General features: G+C 39.5%; 1 protein-coding gene across 1 annotated transcript; it reads right to left on the minus strand.

Annotated features, from left to right (window-relative positions):
• Nucleotides 1-1,025: 1,025 nt before the first annotated feature.
• LOC107088756 (vasopressin V2 receptor-like) lies at nucleotides 1,026-11,730 on the minus strand. The gene is made up of 7 exons (XM_015381120.1): nucleotides 11,523-11,730; nucleotides 7,325-7,599; nucleotides 6,346-6,591; nucleotides 3,975-4,121; nucleotides 3,627-3,897; nucleotides 3,318-3,503; nucleotides 1,026-1,263 (listed from the first exon to the last, which is right to left on the minus strand). The coding sequence occupies exons 1-7, from the start codon at nucleotides 11,599-11,601 to the stop codon at nucleotides 1,079-1,081; spliced, it is 1,389 nt and encodes a 462-aa protein (XP_015236606.1). The 5' UTR covers nucleotides 11,602-11,730; the 3' UTR covers nucleotides 1,026-1,078.
• Between the last annotated feature and the right edge of the window lie 3,647 nt (nucleotides 11,731-15,377).

The raw sequence follows: 15,377 nt of genomic DNA on the forward strand, positions 1-15,377 counted from the left end.
TAGAGCAGGGATGTCCAACTTCAAACCTCGGGACCTGTTGTCCTGCACGTTTTGGACGTGTCCTAGATACTTTCTAGAATTGCATTCCTCACAGTGGCAGCACGTTGGAGTAACTTGGCTCGGCAATATTCTCTGAAGAACATCAGCACCTCTGATGGTGGATCAAAGTATCTTTTTCTCTTTTTTTATTTTTTTATTTTACATCTCTGTGTGAGAGTCTGTGCAGCTGAGAGGATTTTGGCCCATTTTTTTATTTTGAGGTGTATACATACCGTGCTGACACCCAAGAGGAGTTTAACATTTCAAAAGCTTAAATACTTATGCTAGTCCCATCTGAGTAGATGAGGTACAGCGGACGTTCAAGCCATCAATCAACATGAACAGTGAGAGTGATGTCGAAGGCCTAATGCCTTGTCCCCATACTAAATAAATCTCAACCAACAGTCCTCAGTGACTATAGACTAGTTGATCTGACATCCCTGATCATGAGATCCTAGAGAGACTTCTGTTGGTTGAGCAAGGAAATGCATTTAAAATAAGCCATCTTTATCAATTCCAAGAGGAGATTAAAATGCTGTAGTAATCAGCTTCTTTGTAATCAGATGCTGTAGATGTTAATTGCTGCAGGCAGGAAGAATCTTCTGTAGCGATCTGTCTTCTACCAGATTCTGAGAAGTCTGACTGAAGACACTCTGTTGGTGTTTAACAGTCCCCTAAAGAGGATGCTGATTGCCCACAAATGTTCTTAATGAAATGATCTCCAGAGGTACCTTCTTATTTCATGATATATTTGCTCTCTATTTACCTTGGTGTTCTGCTACCCTTAAGCCAGCATGAACAGCTCATTAAACTTTGCAAACTCTACATTGCAAAATTATATTTTGTCCAGTATTTGATTTAGACAGGTCAGTGGTTTTTAAAGGCAAGTATTTTACTTTTTTATTAAAGTCTCAAACTGAACATCCTTCAACAACCATTTGCAGGTTACATTTATGCTTTTTTTTATCTTTGCATGTACAAGCGATTTGACTATTCCTTTGATAACAGACTTGCTGATGAGCAACGGTTTGTCGGGTCATCAGGAGTTGGAGGTATGTGTCGCTGTGGAGTCATTTGGGACAGAGCTTTGTCTATGCGACGGCGTCCGACAGAGCAGCAGCAGACGGATCTCCGAAGAGACGCTGCTGGAGAAGGCGGAGTAGATCCAGGGGTTGGTGCACGAGTTCAGGCTGGCCAAGAGCATCAGCAGCGTGAACGCTGTACCTGTAAACACACCCAGGTAGAAGAAGAAGGCCTTTGCAGGTGTCTATAAATAAATGCACTTCATTTGTTTGGATCAGTGTGAGTAGTTCTATGTAAGCATGCAGCCATTTAACAAAATTCAAAGATGGGAACCCCTGAGAAATAGTATTTGAGATACCAGAGAATAACTATTGTTTCCCATCAATCAGAATGCCTAAGATATTTCACAAGTAGAAAAAAAGAGGGTCTGTTTTTCAAAAAATGCATACTCATACTTTATAAGGTTTTTCTCAACATAAACAATGTTTGAACTGATAGTTTTGGTATCAACTTAAAAGAAAAGTCCTGCTGGATGATGTTGGATTTGAACATTTAAGATTACATAATTCTGGGCCTGAGTAAATGGGATTTAAATGCCCAAAAATATAATTCCCAGGAAAGCATATTTAAATAAGGAAAAAATCTCAAATCTTAACATCTGAGTAACATCTGCTGCTAGTTGCATCCACACAAGCCAGAAGCTTCCTCTTGGATACCACTGGCATCAGTTATAGTAGCAGGAGAATTAATTGAACAAACATAGTATCTTCATGGAGCGGTTGGAGGTTAAAGCCTTCTGAATTTCAAGGTTTATCAGCAAACACTTGTTATTGTCAAGCGTGGAGGGGAGTGGTATTGAATTGTGCTTACTGACCATGGCGCCATCTGTCTCTTGGCCGAAGCTTTGCTCAAACAAGGTCTTCAACAGGATCCAAATCTTTGCTGTAAATTTACAACTGAATTAATCCTAGGTACTGGAGGTACTGTAGTTAACAATGGGACCTTAAAGGGGAACACTGTTTTTTTTTTTTACATTGGTCCCTTGATTTTAAATTATAACATCATGTTCTACTCATCCATATTAGTTTTGTGTCATTTGGAGCCATTCTGAAGATATTCAGTTAGGTCAGGCATCCCCAACCTCGGCCCTCGAGGCCCGCTGTCCTGCAGGTTTTAGAGGTTTTCTTGCTCAAGCACAGCTGATTTTAATTGAAAGTTGATTAACAGGCTGTTGGTCTACTGCAATCATTATAATCAGCTGTGCTAAAGCAGGGAAACCTCTAAAACCTGCAGGACAGCGGGCCTTGAGGAGCGAGGCTGGGGATGCCTGGGTTAGGTTATATGCAAGTAACGTTTTCCAATGGGCAACAACTTGAAGGCACAAACTAAACTGTTCATAATGTATTCTGTATGGTACGCCAGCATTCATAGCATGTAGGCGAATCACTGTCCCCCAGACATCCACTTTTATATATTTTATATTTATAAATTTTTTAAAACAAAGCGGAGAGTGTATGACATCATCCACTCACGTCGACTACCATTCATTCATCCTGTTCGCTGAACTGCTGCTAGTTTTACTCACATGCCTAGAAGATGTCTAGTGCTACTACCACAGATGATCTCGCTCTCGAAATGGAATTGAACGATTCAGATTAGCTAGCTGAATGTCACAACTCCAGTCAAGGGCGCAGATGACATTCGCCTACATGTTATGAATGCTGGGGTACCATAAAGAATAAATTATGAACAGTTTAGTTTGTGCCTTCAACTTGTTGCCCATAGGAAGATGTTACCTGGATTACAAAACCGAATATCTTCAGAACAGCTACAAATGACACAAAACTCATATGGGTGAGTAGAACATGATGTAATAACGTAAAATCAAGGGCCCAGTGTAAAAAGACCCGTGTTCCCCTTTAAAATGGCAGGACCTGAGGTGAGGTCAGGCGGGGAAAAAAAGGTTTTCATTGCTAAAGAATTGACCTTAAACTACCAAATCTGGCAGTTTTCTAAGATTTTCAAACAAAACATTACTGCTTTAACCTAGCTTTTCTTTACCAGGGTCTCTGCATTAAAGGATAGAGTCACATTTTTTAAACCTGGCAACGACAAAAAGATTTTCATGTCCTGATGTACAAATCTTTTTAATCTTTAACTCAATGGTATGAGGGAAAATAACTTTTGGATTGAGACACTTGCAGGAATTTGCATGGAAAGCCAAATTTAATTCCCTCTGTGTATGTGGAGTGTACCTCTCTGAGGGGGGTCAGGGTCCCATGCGGCCCAAAGCTGCACACTGAAGAACGGGGCCCAGCAGATGGAGTAGACCAGAACGATGACCAGGGTCATCCTGACAGTTTTTGACATGGCAGCTGTTACGTCCCTACCCCTGGGTGGTGGGCCTTTGTGAGGGTGTGTTGAGCAAACAGTAGAGGACGCTGTGGAGTCAGACTGCAGAATATCACAGACATGTTCTAAAAACTGTTTACAGAATATTAAAAATATTTAATGAATGTAAAAAAAAAAAAAAACTGAACTAAAAGTGACGTGAAGTGTCTCACCAGCACAGCAACTGTTTGTTTCACACTGTGAGGCCATGGCGCTGGATCTGAGCGCACTCATCGGGAGGGTCTGACAGACTGCAGCGTCAGAGGTGCTGTGACTCCCAGGGTTATTGACAGTAGGAGGTGAGACCTTAACCTTGATGCCAGACCTCTCTTGTCCTCCTTCTAGATCCTCACAGTCTGGTCTAGACAGAGGAGGAAACGTGGGGGACAGGCGGCGCTCGGATTTCCTGTACAGACTGTGATGAATCTCTTTGAAGATCCTCACCTGATCAAACATGACATGAGAGAGTTCCAGAGGAGATCATTCTCACATCACCCCTGCTATGGCCCACCTTTAATTACCTGACAATAAGTGATGATGAGGACAGGGATGATGAAGATGGCCATGGCCATCCATGTCACGTAGGCTTTGAGGCCCCAGGTTGGGGCAAAGTGTCCCCAACATTCATAGACCCCAGGAGCCACTTCAGAACGGGAGAAGATAAAAACCTGATGAGCAAACAAGTGAGTGGGAGCAGTTAGTTCATCAGCTGCTATCCAGATGTTAGAGCAAACATCAGGTGCAGACGTATGGACAGGCAGGCAGCAGTTAAGAGTTTCTAACACAATAATCATAACTTTCATAAATCTAACAAACACCTGATGATATTTCTTTTACTATTAGGTTTCCTTTATGCAGAGTAGCTTTGTTGGCTCTCGCCAACCCAGCCAAGGATAAAGCAGTCATTCTGTACATCATCCATAACTTTAGTTTCATTCTGGATAAAGCAGTTCTAAAAACACTTGATGTTCGAATTTATTTCTGCTCAAAACACTTAAAAACCTAAATATAAGAAGGCCGTAGTATTATCCCTTTAAGACAGAACTTGAAAACTTTAACCGAAACTATTTCCCGCTGTGGAAAACCTTTTACCTCTTGCATTATCACTAATTCCATAATTAGTGGTATGTATATCAATTCCTATAAAATCAATGTAACAGAAACAGATCTGAATTGTGAATCTCTTTTCTATTTATTTATCAGAGTCAAGAGGCACATTTGTCTCATCTTTGTCGTTTATATTTCCCTGTAGATAAAAAAACTTTACATTTTATTTCAAATTAAAATCAGATTTTAATTTCTCATTATTTAAGGCCTTGTTTCTAAATATTATAGATAAAAAAAACAATGTATATAAACAGACAATGTATATATCACCCATTGATATTGATGCTTTTACTTGAGTTTTCCAGCAACTCTACCAACTGTGAGTAATTCAAGCCAACAGAGTTCAGATCAATATACAGTAAACAGTTGGTATTGCCTGCCCTAACATGTATGATTTACCTACTAAAATTATTGTTTGTTTTTTTTAAGGTTTATTTCAATTAAACTGCATCTTGAAAAAAGTTTCTTCTGCCTAAGTTTAGTATGTTAAAACTATGTTTTTTAATGTACATTTTTTTTCTGAAACATACAGGAATTAGCACAAATTGTATTTCAGATTGTGGAAATTTTCAGACTTTGAATCCGATTTTATGATCTTTCAACTACTCTGTAGTTGAGTAAGGTTTTTTATTTATTTATTTATTTATTTATTTATTTATTTATTTATTTATTTATTTATTTATTTTTAACTTATCATATATAATCTTTTCAATGGCTTTGTTTTAACTTTTTTTTGAGTGAAAAATGTTTTAAGTTGTGTTACTCTACTTGGTTAAGATGCTTAGCAACTCTACAAACCTCTGGTCCTACCATGACAAAGATAAATATGTAGGTTTTTCTAAGCTCTACTGGAACTATCTGCTTTCTTAGCTTTTAGTCTAAATAAATTCAGAGGGCCTTTAGTTTGAAACAAATGGGTTAGAACATTCAAATTAGGGTCATTGTTATGTACAGTGGAGGATCTATGATGACGTGGGCCCACCTCCCCATCCTGGGAAAATCTTCTGAGTATATGATATCATGACTTCTTTGAAACACTGGGACAATTTAAAACAAAAACACAAAAAAGTGAAAACAGGTTGTCGCTTGAAATGATCCAGAACTTTCTGGTGAAATAGAATAACATGGTTTCAACCTTCTTTGGTGGACATCTTAGCACCAGGTACTGAAGGCATTGGAAAACAAGTGAGATGAGCTAAAGCACAGACATTAATAGAGAATATAGTGAACTGATCATCAAACAGTAAAATGTTCCTAAATAAGGAGAACATGAATTTTATTATTCTTTTCATATTGGTGTATTTTCCTTTCCCTCAACTAAATCCATCCAACCATTTTCTGTCACGTTTTATCCCAGCTGGGGTCGTGAGGGGTGCTGGTGCCTATCTCCAGCTGTCTACGGGCGAGAGGCAAGATACACCCTGGACAGGTTGGCCGTTTTTCATAGGGCAACACAGAGACAAACAGGACAAACAACCATTCACACACACACTCACACCTAAGGAGAATTAAGAGAAGCCAATTAACCTAACAGTCACATTTTTGGAGTGTGGGAGGAAGCCAGAGTACCCGGAGAGAACCCACACATGCACAGGGAGAACATGCAAACTCTGTGCAGAAATACCCCAGGCCAGGAATCGAACCCAGAACCTTTTTGCCTTGCAGCAAGAAGGTTCCGGGTTCAATTCCTGGCCCACTGAACAGCCCCCCACAAGTAAATCATTATACATTTAAATAGTGAATAAATGAGTCATTTTAATCGCATTTATGTCTCACGTTTGCTACCTGTGGCAAGCTGAGCAGCAGGGAGAGACTCCAGGCCAGAAATATGAAAGTGTTCCAACGCTTTGTTGGCCCACTGCGGTGCGCCTCCAAGGGGCAACAGATCGCATAATAGCGATCCGCAGTCATGGCTACAATCATGTAAGAGGAGGCGAACATCCCAAGAACCTGGAGGTATTTCACCAGGCGGCACAAGAAGTCCGGGCCAGGAAAGCGACCCTTTGCATCCCACACCAGCTGAGGTAGCACCTGGGTTGGAAATGGAAAGGAAACAAATAAACAAGGAAGAGCCTCTTCATTTACATGCTTACATTTGTTATTTTCTGCAAATGCATGCTGAGATAAGCCGGCTTTGTCAATATCTAGTCATCGACATTCATCAATATATTCTTATATGTTTTTTTTTAAATCAATTTAAAAAGTCTGAGTTACATCCCTCCTTATCCCCCAGATTAACATCTTCAGAAGATAACGATTTACGATATACTTTGAGATATGAAAACTGTATTTTTAAAGTTATTTTATCAGTCATTGAAGATGAAGAGAGAAAGAGAATAAAAAAATTGAGTTCAGTGGAGTTAAAAACAAAAACACATTGTCATCATAAAATCAGAAACTTGATGGGAAACATTTATTTTGGGATCAAAGGATTTCAGATGGAAACTGTCTAAATCCTTCAAACCTTTAGCTGCTATGAGGTAAAATTGTGTCAAAACATGTTGATGCTGTACTTTGAGTTGGTGTCATTCTTTATTTCTTGTCCATGGCCTGTGTCTAATGTTTTGGGAGTAGGAAGAAGGTTTCTGTCTAAGATCACTCTTGTAATTCACATTTCACACAGTTGATCATCAATAGGCTGGAAAATGGACAATCTTGTCTGGTACTGCCATAAACTGCTTCAAATCGCAGTAAATACTGCTGTGTGTGCTTTTATAATGGCACCAATACATGCTGAATAAAACGCAGTGTGACTCTTTGTTACCTGGAACAGTGCAACCACCAGGTCAGCCACACAGAGGTTCAGCATGAACTGGTGAATTGGACTTTGGTGCTGCCTCCGCTTCAGCAACACCACCAGCACCAACCCGTTCCCAGTCAGGGCCAGCAGCAGGATGACTGCCAGCACCACCACCTCCGCCACGGCCAGGAGGGGGTCCCGTTCCAGCTCCGTGATGTTTCTCACTGTTGGGGTCTCAGAGACTGCAGACCAGTCCCATGACTGGTATGTCTCTGTTACCATGGAGACTGACATTATTGCTGGGAGGGCAGATATCAATAAAAAAAATACTGAGATGTAGAGAGTCAGACAGTTGTAATAGTCCTTAAACTGAATCTCATATCATCATTAGATAACGGCCTGTGAACAAAGTTTAAACAAATGACCTCCAGCATCCAATAAAATGCAGGCAAATAAAAACGTCTTTCTTTCCCATCTCTTTGTTGCAGGATGAATGTGCTCACAGGAGCTTGACCATCTTTGCGTGTGTGTGTTTGTCTCTGGGATGTTTACAGCCTCTGCAGACGAGTTGCCAAGTTTATCATCAACAGGACAAACACGAAAAGCTGAGGCACCAGCAGCAGATGACCTGTGTATGGTCACCATCCACCAACCGCCCTGCTGCCTGTTTTTATAACCACAGGGGGACAAGGGGCCACTCCAGTCACAGTGGATCATGATTCCTGGCAGCGTCGCCCATTTTGCCCTTAGACGCCATATTTTGCTCTTAGATCCAGGAAAGACTGAGCCTTTGCATTGTTTGCTCCTAAAACTAGAACCAGGTGCTGCAGCAGGTCTGGCAGGCTCCATCTATAACGTCTCCTTCACTTTTAATCCAATGTGAGTTGGTGTCTTAATGTTTTACCCTTTGCATTTACTAGGACTATTTTAACATTAGCTCTAATGTAGATAACTTAAAAACATTTTACTCTCTTGTTTTTTTCTCTCACATTTTTTCATAAAGCACAGTGGTGCGCCTTTCTGGTGTTTTAAGTTTTTCAGAAATAAAGTGGAATGGCATGTGGAGGAAAAAAATTGCAGATATGATTTGCTCATTGTGCAAAATTATTTTATATGGGTAGATTAGTGGGAGCTGTGATGTAAAGAAGCTTCTCGCATCATTAAACACAGACTGACTGACAACCTTTAACAGCACATCTTCTTTACTTTATCAGTGTTATTCTGAATTTACTATAGTTTAGGGTTTTTTCACACATAGAAACTGAATTATAGAGTCCTGATGTTTTCTCTTTCTGCATGAAGTTTGCATGTTCTCCCTGCACTGCAAAGACAATCTAGAAATAAGTATATAATGTTTCTTTAAGTGTATTTACCCTTAATTTTAGCAGATAAATAAGATGATTTGCCAGTGGAATGAGTACGGTATTTGTATTCTTATAATAAGATAATTAGATCATATGCACTTGAAATAAGACAATGCAGTTGTTTTTTATTATTCTTATTTTACATGTAAATTGTCATGTTCCATTGGCAAATTGTCTCACTTATCTCCTCAATTCAAGGAAAAATGCACTTATTTTAAGAAAAAAAATACTTATTTAGATTTAATTTTTTGCAGTGTGTGCATGCGTGGGTTCTCTCTAGGTAATCCAGTTTCCTGCCATGATCCAAAAGCATGACTGCTAACTGGCTTCTCTATGATGTCCTTACCGGTGAGTGTGTGTGTGCATGATTGGGCGACAGACCTGTCCAGGGTGTACCCCACCTCTAGTCCATAGACTGTCAGAGATAGTATAGTTTTTAATATAGTTTTTAACCCTGACGTCAATGATAAAATGTGTTAAGTAAAGTGATTATAAAACATCTCTACTAAACATTTCATCAATACCTCTGTAATATTGTCAAACTTTGCTCTAGAATATGTATACTTTGCTGTGTCTGTATTTACCATCTTTAATCCCATCAAATCTTCTGAAATACCAGATTCTCATGTTAGAACAAATGTTTTTTTTTCTGAGCACTGATGACGGTATTGCATTACATACATGGTTTTGGTTTTATGTAAAAGACCAACAGAAATTAGAACAGTATGTCCAAAATCTTAACACATGTTTAATCTAAATAAGATTCAGACTTTGAACAAGTCATTCCAGTTGATTAATATTCTCTGATCCTCTGGCTAAACGTTTAGCCGTGAGACACCATGGTGCTACCACCATGATGTCCCACCATAAACATATTACTCTTGTCTTCTATGTGGCTTATTTCATTAACAGCAACTTTTATAGCTTTCTTTCAACAGTAGCTTTATTTGCCACTATCCCTTTAGGCTAGATTACAAACCGCATGACTTAATAGGTGTCCTGTCTACATATTTTTCCTTGTTGAGGTGTTGATCTCTGCAGCTCCTCCAGATCCCCCTCTCTAATTATTCATCGCCATACCCAAGTTTCCAGTTTAGGGGGATGTTTTGTTTTTCACCCTCAAATCATTTTCCGACTATTAGCTGAAAAAAGGGAACTGCTGTTGCTTTGTAGCATGAAGGTCCTGGTGTCAAATCCCAGAACTCAGGCATACATTCTCCCTGTTTATGCCTGAGTTCTTTTTGTATACTCCAGCTTCTGTAGTCAAAATACATGATTGTTATGTTGATTAGTGTCTCTAAAATTGGGTGGGACTGTGTAAGCATGATCGTGTGTCTCTTTCTTGCCCAGGCTGGCCATCTGTTCAGCGTATGACCCTAATTTTTTCCCAGAGACTGCTAGTTATAGGTACCAGACCTCCGTTTACCCTGATGGTTGAAGATGGATGAATTGAACAGAGCTCTATAAGCTCTAAAGCTTGGTGTTTTGTTTTAAAATCTAAACCATCTCCTGCTGTGATCCTGGTGCTTAGTACTGCAGTTTGTTCACCAATGTTCTCTAAAAAATCCTCTGAGGCCTTAGAAAAATAGACACTTTGGAAATACGCTTTTTAGACACATACACAAAAAGACATTTTTGGTTGCATTCGATTCTATTTAGATGTATTAGAGAAAAAAATGTGGCTAAATACAGATGAAGGAGAAGAATCTGGTTTTCCACCTCCCAGTTGTACACTACTTTGGCCGCCACTTAAAAAGTACAATAAACAGATTGTCTGTGGTTGTAACGGAACAAAATATTAAACATGCAAGGTGTTTGAACACTTATGAAAAGTTAAACCTCCAAAGGTAACAAAAATATCCCTCAATGCATATATATGATATAATGGCAAATAAATACAGATATGTATGTTGAATATAATACATCATTTTAGGATTGAATCATAGAAGATTTAAGAAAAAGAACAAAGCTTCCCATAACTAGTTATATAGCATAACAATATGGACACAAAGTTAATGCATTTTATGTATATCAGGATTAACTAGTCTGGGTTTTATCATTTCTTTTGTGTGATAAAAGCAGGTGGAGATAATCTAAATGTGCTGGTTGTAAAATTTTTCTTTAAAGCTCCAAAAATGCCTTGAAGAAAAAACGAGATCCAACTTTTCTATAAAAATTGTATTAAAAAAAAAAATAGAGAATCTGATTAAAATGTGTTTTTTTTTTTACAGACCTGCATCTGACCTCAGGACAACTGAGCTAATTCTGACAAAGAGACAACTGAAAGATAAAACCTCAGAGTTGGAAAAACAAAGCTGCAGGGAATCCATTGGGATCTGCAAAGTTTTGTTTTCACTCCAGGTTTGCAGAGAAACTCGGGTTTTCCAGCATGTTTTGGTTTCCCCTCTGAGCTGAGCGTTGCATGGAGGAAAACACTTTCCCAAATCATAAAAAAAACAACAACAAAAAAACACAAATATTCTCTTGTCTTTTGGACATAAATAATTAAGCACACATTCTACTCTGTGATGGGAGGCATTAACATCAGCCGTTCATATTTTCAGAGGGAGTTGTTTATATCTTTGGGCCACATTAATCTAATTAGAGGCCTGAACACCTGCTGTTTAGTGCTTTTTCTGTTTAAAACCCAAAAAGCAAAAATAAAGTCAACTGATTCTCATTATTCTCTGCTTCTGTAGTCATGCTGTATCTCACAGGTTACAATGACTGATGCACTGCCTCCCTTCTGTTAATTATAGAAATTTCATTTCTCCTCTAATAACTCCTGCAAAGTGTGGTTAAAAGTATCCACCACTTAACAGATTCTCACAGTTGTGAAATGTAAGGTTTAGACTTACTGAGCTCGTCTTCAGTGTCCCGCGAAGCGCCTGGAGGAGCCAGGACAACCTGATCTTCGGCTGCACACAAAGGCTGCATCCATGCTGTGCCTGCTGCATTCGTGCGTGCTTTCCATCCCCATTGCACTCAGACGGTGACCTGTGTCAGCTCACGCTAGCTCCTGCTCCGTTCTTCATCCCCTCCCTCCTCTTCAGCATCCCTCTCTTTGCCTCTTTTTGCATTCACCAGGGGTAAAAAAAAAGAAAAAAAGAAGAGATTCATGAGAAGCTGGAGATGCTTAGGAGGGAGCGGTGGCCCTTCAAGTGTCAGGGAACTGGTATAATTTCCAGCTCTCTGTGTAGATTAATAGTGCCCTGCTGTTGGAGCTACTTTGATCCTCATCAATGCAGAGCAGCAACACATCAAAGATCCTTCGTGCATACTAAGCTAACGTGTTTACATGTCCGCTTACATCACCTTAAAGTGAGATTAAAGGCAGACATAGTCTGATGTGACAGATTAGTGGTTCATTTTCTTGGAGAGAGGAAAGTGTTCCTCCTGTCTCTATCCCACCTCCCCTCTTTCCTCGTCTCTCCAACTGGGCTTTAATCTGTTTTCTTCCCCTCGATTGCTCCCTCATTTGGAGAAGCTTCTAATTATTGAGGTCTCCACTGAGTGCCGGAGTCAAACAGAAAGCAACAGAGGGGCTCTGTTGTTTCTGTGTGGTACTACCCGAAATACTAAACTTGAAGAGACTTCTCTGGTCTCGAGATGGTGAATATTATCAGAGTACTGAACCATAGTTCATGAACAATCTCTAACAAACTTATCAGCTTCATTTTTAACAAATGTTACCCAGAAACTGAGAGAGGTGATGAAATTATCCCATCTTCACATTTCTTTTGTTTTATTTACTGTGACAAATATCACCAAAGTTTATAGGAAATTCAGTTTTTGGATCAACGATTTCGTCTATGAAAGTAGAAAATGTATCCAAACCCACCAGGCGCTATCAAAAACATAATTGTGTCATAAAAGCTGGTGTGCCACCCTTGGCAGCAAGAGCTGTCCTCAAACAGCATGCTGGCGATAACTGGTAATGTGTTTTTTTGCATCATTGTGGGAGAATTTGGCCCCCTCCCTGTCTAACTGATTCAATTCAGCCAAATGGGAGAGTTTCAACAGGAGAAACCTGTTCATAGTGATGCCCCAGCATATGTGTGGACTTTTGCAAGGTCACTCAGATGTGGACAATAACTTGTAGCTGCAGATTTTAAGGATTTTGTCTCAACAAGCTATTCAGTCTGATTGAAGGCAGTGCATATTTTAGCTGTAATTGGTGAAGCTTGCCACAGATTCTCAATTGGAAGCATGGCTGGACTTTGAGTGGAGAATTTTTAGCACAGGAATTTTCTTTGATCCAAACCATCTTCCTTTATAATCACTTACTTGGATAGCCCTGAATTTAAAAAAGGAATTATTAATGAAACTTTGGTTTCAGTATCATTAATAGTAAGCATTTAGCTCTATTTTATCATGGTAAATGTTTAGTCCTAATTTTTCTGTTAAAGACAGCATAGATCATTCTGCAATCACCATGTTTCACCATTGGTATGGTGTGTTTAGGGCAAAGTTCATGATTGGTTTTCAGGTTTATTATTAAACATGTAAGTCGTTAAAATTGATTATGGTTTTATCTGCCTTGAGCACCTTCTTTCGCATGTTTGATGCGTCCTCTACATGGCTTGTGGAAATCTGTAATTGATCTACTTAAGTTTTCATTTATAAGTAGCATTTGGGGTTTTATTTTTTTAGTTTCTTAGTTAAAAACCAGATAAAAAAACTTATTGTTGCCCCGCTTATACATTTTTCAGCCAGAGCAGGTGCCTTCCGAGTTATTATGGACATATTTGCTGTTTCTTTGCTTAATGTTCTCTCCTCTGCAGGCTTTTTTTTGTTAGGTTTTACTGAACTCTGCCAGATAGATTTAATTCGGAGGTGTCAGCATAAGTATACAGCAGAATACCTTTGAGCTTTTGGCTTTTATATAATAAAATGTGAAAATGGTCAATTATAAATCATCTGAAGCTATTTTCAATGAATTTCTCATTAATTTTGTGACACATGGGCAAGTTTGCTGATAGAATAACCTTATATTTGTACCTCAGTGGAGGAAATTTGCATTCCTGAATTTTACACAAAAGGCAAAACAAAAATAAAGGTGAAATAATACATGTCCAAAAGCTCATGTTAACTAGAATGTGAATGGCAAAATTAAATGGAAAGGAATTGCGCTGCATAAAAGAGGAAAATATTGAATTGCTGAGATCTGTTTGTTTACTATAAGGTAAGTTAGATGCAGTGATGATTGTAGAGTGTAATAGCTGCGAGGAGGAAGGTTGTCTTTATCTCAGCAGTGCCCCAGTGTAGTTAGAGTACAAAGGGGCTGGGTGGCCTAGTTTGCTGATTACCTATTTTTTAACACACTTTCTTAGTCACAAAACTAAACTCAGCCACGAGGGGGCGCTAAAGTTTACATCAATTAATCATAAAAAGAGAAAGCAAAATTCTACCTGTTACACCATTCATCTAAGGCTACCATGTTCAGCTATTTATTAATCCTATTATATTTGTTTAATTCGGTATTTTCATTAGCTATATATCCAAAATAAAGCTACGCAACAAACTTTCTTTATGTATGGCATACCATATATTTAAAAAATATATATGTCAATAACATGGGGCAGAAAGTCGGTTCACGTGTAGACCAATTCAAGAAATTGTGTTTTTTTAAGATCTTTATCAAGTCAAAACTGAAATCGTCTTCACACTGGTAGTTGTAGTTCGTTCGTGTTTAAGACCGAGGCAATAAGATTCATGGCTGCATGATTTGGACTCCATGTCCCATAATCCTTCACGTTAGTGACGCCTCCCCGCTTCTCATCCCCCCTCCCACTCCACTGGGCCGCGAGGAAGTCGCAAGATGGCTGATGTCGCTTGGAAGTAACGTTCCCCTCCGCAACATGAAGCCGTGAGCGTGGAAGAACGCGAGGGAGGCACCATCGGGCTTTTATTTTTGTTTTCTTTTAGTTATTTTTCTTTTAGTTCGTCAAACATCCATTTCATTCCGCGTCGTGTCCGCCCTGGACTCGTTCTTCGGGAGTTGACGCGTCAAAATCACGCCGGGGACCCTGCCAGCAGCTAGCCTCCGTTAGCAAATAGAAGTACAGCTAGCCACACTGCTTAGTACTTTGCTTTTAAACAGGTATTTTAATCACCGGCGAGCCATTAAGCTGCGGCTGCTCATGTGCTGAAGTCTCCCATGCGCAGTGCACAATAAATGTGGCACAAAGAACTCGGCTGTCATTAAAAAATAACGAGTTTTGAAATCTGAACACTATGTCCGCGAACTGGCCATCCAGTCTGAGGGTTGCTAACTAATGCGCAGCACCGCATCCGTTCATGTGGACTAATCAGAGGTATTATCGTTTGATCAACATTTCACAATAATATCCAGCAGCCCGCCGCATGCCCGTTACTTGCTGTCAGGTTGATTCTGGAAGCTGGTTGAGTTGCAGCCAAATTATGGGAGCGGGAAATCTGTTGAACTTTTTCTAGTTAATAGGTAGCAACACTGGCCTTGGCTGGCATCACACCAAAAATCCATAGGGATGGACTAATCTGGGCAGCCACGAGCAAAAGTGAGAGGTTGGCTTTTGGATATTTGGGACAAATATATTTATATATTTTACAGACTCGTTACTTTTAACAGTACGCAGTGACTCCCCTCAGTAGCCGGCCTGACAGACCGGTTGTTTTTACAGTTAAGTACAGTTTGTCACTACAGCGGAGACCAGTTAGCTACCGCTAGCTAC

The sequence above is a fragment of the Cyprinodon variegatus genome, unplaced genomic scaffold, assembly GCF_000732505.1.
Source record: "Cyprinodon variegatus isolate N-32 unplaced genomic scaffold, C_variegatus-1.0 Scaffold228, whole genome shotgun sequence".
In the NCBI taxonomy this organism is placed as follows: Eukaryota; Metazoa; Chordata; class Actinopteri; order Cyprinodontiformes; family Cyprinodontidae; genus Cyprinodon; species Cyprinodon variegatus.

Coding starts and splice junctions, on each gene's coding strand:
- LOC107088756 (XM_015381120.1), bottom strand. CDS start 11,601: ATGCAGCCTTTGTGTGCAGCCGAAGATCAGGTTGTCCTGGCTCCTCCA. Junction 6,592..7,324: donor TGGTGGTTGCACTGTTCCAG/GTAACAAAGAGT, acceptor TTTCCAACCCAG/GTGCTACCTCAGCTGGTGTG. Junction 1,264..3,317: donor CCCTGACCCCCCTCAGAGAG/GTACACTCCACA, acceptor GTGTGTTTACAG/GTACAGCGTTCACGCTGCTG.